This window comes from Vanacampus margaritifer, chromosome 15 (assembly GCF_051991255.1).
Source record: "Vanacampus margaritifer isolate UIUO_Vmar chromosome 15, RoL_Vmar_1.0, whole genome shotgun sequence".
Lineage (NCBI taxonomy): Eukaryota > Metazoa > Chordata > Actinopteri > Syngnathiformes > Syngnathidae > Vanacampus > Vanacampus margaritifer.
The window spans coordinates 20,921,936-20,928,311 of NC_135446.1; the positions used below are offsets into that span (position 1 = coordinate 20,921,936).

The following is a 6,376-nucleotide window of genomic DNA, read 5'->3' on the forward strand; positions in this document are numbered from 1 at the left end:
GGGATGCCGTGGGTGCCAGCCGATTTTAAGCATTTTGACTGATCTTTCAAGGTCCATAGAAAATTATGTGTTTGGACTATGGAACCACACATACTGCCAAAACAAGATTGGACTCTCATCTTCCATCAGAAAAAAAAAGTTTGTTTCTACCTTATTCCGTTTTTGAGTAATCAACAAAATGGTTAGTTTCACCTGTTTTGAAAAAAACGTATTTTAACGTCTTTGGCACTCCTCCATAGGATTTTACGAAACGTTATTTAACGTTTTTGGCAGTCAAAGAGTTAACGGCCTCACTTAATACGGCAACATTTTCCGTTGATGCCATTCATAAACGTACTCTGCTAGAATGTAAGGTAGCTAAAGTTGCAAAAATGGGTTTAAGCCCACTTTCAATCCTGTTTTGGATCTTTCCCATCCAAGCCTGGTGAATATTCCACCTGCGCAGCCAATCATTGAACAGGGCCAGCTCATTCCTGACATTCCACAGTCACTCCAAAGAACTCATAGTCACAAAGCAGTCACATGATACGCTTTAATGATCGCACATTCAACAGCAGCTGCTGTGTTCATACATTATTTGACACACGCCGCTCTTTGCTGATGCCGTACAGTAGAGGAGACACTTCATAGTAACTGTAGATGCTCTACAGAGAGAACCGGAGTCTGTAAACAACATTCACAAGATGGTTTTTCCCCACAGCGGCAACACTGTGGCAACCATGTGATATCACTCAAAAGATACTTCATAAGTTACTGTAGCTTAACTACAGGGACCGGAGTCTGAGGAAAAAAAAAAAAAAAAAACGTACATAAATATGGATTGGCATACAGCGACCCATGGAATAGTTAGAAACTGCCAATTAGCCAAGATACGGAGGAATGGAAAGATATTTGGAGACTTTGTGGTTGAAGTGCTTTTGCTAAGTACAATGCTTCGGTCCACCCGGCACAAAGTTGCAGGAGAAAATATTCCTTCTGCAAAGTGGGGGGGGAAAAAAACAAGCAAAGTTTGTGGTTGGTAGAGGAGGAGGCTGGAACCTCCAGCCCAGCATCACATAATCCCCAAAAAAACTTTTGCCCTAAAACCACATCGACCGACTCACTAATCAGTTGACAAAAACTTTTCTTCTTCTGTTCTCTAAAGCGCGCCGACCTTTGCTCTTTCCCGAAAGCTGCTGACAAAAGAACACAAAGTTGGTCAACACAGCAGTAAAAATAGAGGTTCCCTTTGCAAACATAATGAAATTAGTCGTCATAACACTCGGGACAGCAGTTTTCAATTGCCAAGAAAGTGGAACTGGCTTTGCAGGTCCGCCTTCTCCAAGTCTTTAAGGTCCCGGCAGCCGCACCTTAACCTTGGGAGAGGCTTGAAAAGCTTCCAGCAAAGCTCCGCCAGCAGGAACGTTGCCAAAAGTACCTTACGACTCTTTCAGCAAGCCGAGTTTCTTCAGCGCCTGCTTGCGAGATTCCTCGGTTGCCCCCCGGCCAGAAAACTGCACGGTGATGCCCTGGGGCCGAAACATGTGGCCGGGTCGTCGCCTGGCGTCCGCTGCGGCCGCTGTGTCGGCCTTGTGGTGCGAGGTCTGGGGGTTTCTTGGCGCGGGGGTCGGAGGTGGGCCTTTGGGCGGACCGTCCGCGGGGCGCTGCAGCCCGGTGGAGGGGTTGAAGGTTCGGCTCTTGCCCCCGTAGCTGTTGAGCTCGGCAGGTAGGGGCTGGGGTTTGGCAGGCAGGTTTTGATTGACGTCAATATGTGAGCTGAGGATGTCCGGAAGGTCGCTGGCCATGGCTCCGGTCTCGGCGTTCAGGACTTTGGACTTTCCTCCGTAGCTGTTGAACTCGCTGGGGTTGGCCAGCGTGGGAGGAAGAACCAGAGAAGGTCTGGCTTCAGACATGGTCGTAGGTGTCACAGGTTCGTTCTTCGAGTGTCCTGGAGCGACCACAATGGATTTCCCACCAAAGCTGTTCAATTCCAGGGATTTGACGTCTGACTGCGGTTTCTGCTGACGAGGCGGGCTCACTGGAGGCTTTCGGTTGTCAAAGGTCCGGGCGGACTCGATAGGTAGACTGTCCGTTCTTTTGACAGATGTGCGGCTTTGTAGTGATGGCGGCGGGACCTTGGATTCTGGCACATGGATGCTGGTTTCTGTTAGGCGAACCTGGCTCTCCAAAGTCCTACTGACACTAGTCTCTGTAACGGGGGCAGGACTTGTTGGCACGCTGTTAACAGTATCGTGGACTATCATCTCTCCTGACATGGCTCGGTTCTTAGCCAGGCCCAGCTTGGACAGCGCTTCCATCCTGGTTTTCTCTGGCGTGGGGTCCTTGAAGGAAACGCTGCGGGCGGGCGCATTTCGCAACTTCTGCGCCACGTATGGCTTGGGATCCTCCTGCATGAAAGCCTGCGGCGCTCCGGTTAGATTTGACAACATCATGGCTCGCCTGTCTTGGAGGTTCATGTTGGCTACCGGCTGATTCTGGAGCTCTTTGTTGCCAAGAATCATACTAATGTTGGCCGGGTATCTGGTGGGCTTAGCGAAGGTCGGCGGACCCTGTTTGGTGGAGGCATCGCCGCCGAGGCTTGGCGACCTTTCACCCTCCTGGCTGCGCTGGCGGTGGAGTAACGCCGAACTGTTGGGCGCGCCCACCGCCTGGTTCTCGGCAATCTTTTTGGCGATGAGAACCGGGGTGGGGACGGAGCCGGCCGGGTGGTAGGAGTGACCGTCTGTTGGCTCATAGCCAGCAGAGTGATCCAGAGGATCGTGTCTCGGTTTGATCTCAAAGTGGCTCTCAGGGTTCACCGCCAAACTCTGGAAATCTGAGCGACACAGAATTCAACATGCTTAGACTCAATTTGATTTAGTTTACTGAGCACAGGAAATATAGGAAGTACCTGGACTGGTAGGCTTGAAGACCGGTAATTTGGCAAGCATCATGTCTGGATCCGGACGGACCAGGTCTATAATATCCTGGTCTTTGGCGCTGAGACGTCTGGCTGTTATTGGGTGTACGGTGTAGAGATCTGGCGTTTCCGGCGGTCTGTCCATCTCGTGGGCAAGAAGGCTTCCGCTTGCCGGAGACTTTCCGAGTCCGGCCCGGAGCTCGTCCTCCTCGAGGCTGTTCTCCAGTGAGCCTATGGTCTCTTCGAAAAACTGCAGGCACTCCTTCTCCGCCGGGCTCAGAAAGCGCAGCGTGTCTTCATCCTGCGCAGGTTGATAAAAAAAAAAAAGGACTGTCAGTGACTTTGTTGCCCGAAACCGGCAGGAGATCGCCGTGCGAGCACCGAGCGCGGCCGGCGTCTGCGATGGTGTAATTGAAATGTTGCGGTGCTCCGAAGGTGGAGTGCAATGGAACTGGTTGGGGCAGCCTTGTGCGTTGCGATGGATGCGGTCCCGGAGGCGTGTGAAGCTTGTCAAGCAGGTGTGATTAGCACAACTGCATCTATTGTGTAAACATTCGAAGCCGCCCGCACCTCATCTGACGTGCTTTTACTGTTTGGACAATAGAAGAACAGGACAAGCCTCCTCTGTAAAGGCGTCTGTCAGTCCCCTAACGCAGTGGTCCCCAACCACCGGGCCGTGGGTCATTTGGTACCGAAAGAAAAAAAATTTGCATTATTTTTTATTTTTTTTCGAAAATGATGTTTTATTTTGAAAAGTGGCCGGATTCTGCCCGTTACATCCGTCTCACTTGACGCACTTCAAGGCCGCTACACCACACGTCATGCTAAATTTAATTCCAAGCTAGCAAAATGAGCAAAAAAACAAACTTCTTTAAAAAGTTTCTTTGCGAAGGGGAAACGGTCCAATGTAGGGACAGAAGAGGAACCCGGACCCTCTAAAAAAAGGGAAAGCTGCCTTTAACAGGCAGTATCAAGAATCGTATTTAAAATATAGATTTTTTTCGCCATTATTATAGAGAAAATACCAGTTTTTTTCTTGTCATTTTATTTTGTTTTTATCAGCTAAACCTTTAGATTGGGCCGTGAAAATATTGTCAGACATTAAACCGGTCCGTGGTACAGAAAAGGTTGGGTGGGGTCAAGGTCAAGGTATGCATGTGCTTTTTTTTTTTTTTTTTTAAGAGTGAATCCGTCTATACAACTAGTTAACGATAGTGGAAAAAACACGTGTACCGAGGAACATTAACCATGACTGCCACAGATTATTATTTTTTTATTCGGGCTCCACAACGATGCGGTCAAAAATTACCTTAGGTGGTGTTTCAGTCGAACTGGCCCGCGTCTTGTTGCTCCGCTCCAACGCGCCGTTGATGCGGGAGCGCCGCTGATTGTTGGCCAGCTGATTGTTGGCCAGCTGATTGTTGGCCATGTCCAGGACGAGGCCGGAAGGGCTTGGTCTCGCGTTGGACATTTCCGGGCGGGAGCGGGCGGCACTAGGACGGTAGCGGAATCATCTCTGCTCCTCACTGAGAGGAGTCAGCAGATCATGGCTTCGTCTCCGTCTGGAGAGGAGATGGAAAGGTCAAAAACACAGAAGGCTTTTTGGTGTCTGCGTCAAATTTACCTCATGGGATGGATAAAAGAATCTGTCTGTCCTTTTACGTGAAGCATTTCTTTCATGAGCTGATCAAACTTGTTCTAAGAAGCAAGTGACGTGGTACCTTAATTTACGAGCGCGCCATTTTTATTTTATTCATATTTATTTTGAGCTCCAGATGGGGATCAGTTTCCACATTCTCAAGCACAGCCATAAAAATGTGAATATGACATCTGAGAAAATTGACTTATGAGTTCAAATGAAACTCCAACGTCAAAGTAGCACTGGTACGAATTGTGACGCAACAACGCGGCAGCACCGGGCAGACCTGTTGATCCGGAACAAACGCAGCCGCAAAACCGGCTCCTCAGCCCGAAACTACAGAACTGCACATTCCTCTGGAAAACATCACTTTGACTTTATCGCTCGCTCATTGCGTAATCAAAAGCTACTTATTATTATTATTATCATCATCATCATCAAGGTGAACTTCTTCTGCCCCATTTCATCATTTCTGCCTGAGAATAAATAGCACATTGATTGGAGTCTTATCAGCGACGTAGCTTGATGTTGCTGTCACCCGCTTCGCCTTGCGCAAATATGTCAATGGCTTGGCGCGGTTTTCGTTTACATCAATACGCACAAAGCGCTCATGGAAATTTACTAACCTCTTTCAAATCAATGCAGTTGTTGCAGTTAGTGAGTGGCATTAGTTGTTTTGGGAACAATTTTCAAATGCTAAAAGGGTTATTTAAAAAAAAAAAAAAAAAGTACTAGACAAATAGGTAATGTCTGTTGAGATCATTTAACTCTCGTGCTTTGTTCACTTGTACAACTTTTAAGGTCAACAACTTCAAATGTCAACAATACTACATGACATTCTCACATGTCCAAAATTTGGTAAATTTGATCTGGTAGAACAAACAAAAACAACACAATTTTCAAGTATTGAGTCTAGAATTATACCCATTTTACCCACAAATTGTAGGATTCAGTCCATTGGGATTAAAACGATTTTTTTTCATGGGTTTCAATCGCCAAAAGTGCCCAAATGTACAGGTTGAAATAAATGCAGTATTATTGAGCTGATGTATTCAAAGAAATGACGTTGGAATTGACGAAATCAAGCAATAACACAAACAAACATTGAAATTGTCATTATATTTGCGGGTAGCAAGTTGGACACAAACCAGAAGAGGCCAAAGATGAACGCGAATTTACCTTCAAACGCATAAGATCCATCCTCGTGTAAAAAAAAAAATCTTGCCTGCCAGAAACAGATTTATTTGTTTTCTGCTCAAAGAAGTCCGACTTGCGTTGCCGCTTGCTGACTCCACCTGGACTGTATGACGCGCCAATTTAAGACCGGCCAACAGTACAACAAGCCCTGCCCACCGCAGCCGGGCGCGTGCGTGTGACAGGCATGCGTGGAGGGAGTCGAGCCAACTTGTGGTTTTTGGGACATAACCAGGAAATGTTCCTTGTTTGTTCACAGGTGTGTAATATGTTCCATTACCTCCTTTATTCTGCCATAAAGCAACGCGAAAACTCATTGTTATCGTTGCTCGGTTGGCCTCTAGCGCCACCTTGTGGATCAGACGAATTTTTCACTGAGGGTGCAGTCAGATACTTTGCAACATTCGCAGAAACACTCGTATCAATAAACTAGAAACAAACCAACCAATGGGGGGGGAACAACAATAAGTGGTTTATTTTCTATGGCTATATGTCATGGATGACATTTCATAAGTAATGTTTATAATAAATGCAAATATGGGAGGACTTTGCTGTATTACTGTTATTTTATCATTCCAGTTATGAGAGTTTTGATTCTCGAAATCAGTCAACATTTTTGTTCTGTGGGCGAAAGATGAAAAAGA

The 6,376-nt window shown here is 46.9% G+C and overlaps 1 protein-coding gene across 1 annotated transcript; it reads right to left on the minus strand.

The window, feature by feature from the left end:
• Positions 1-518: 518 nt before the first annotated feature.
• proser2 (proline and serine rich 2) lies at positions 519-5,891 on the minus strand. The gene is made up of 4 exons (XM_077543244.1): positions 5,718-5,891; positions 4,209-4,461; positions 2,891-3,200; positions 519-2,815 (listed from the first exon to the last, which is right to left on the minus strand). Exons 2-4 carry the CDS (start codon positions 4,368-4,370, stop codon positions 1,419-1,421), a joined length of 1,869 nt encoding a protein of 622 aa, XP_077399370.1. The 5' UTR covers positions 4,371-4,461; positions 5,718-5,891; the 3' UTR covers positions 519-1,418.
• Between the last annotated feature and the right edge of the window lie 485 nt (positions 5,892-6,376).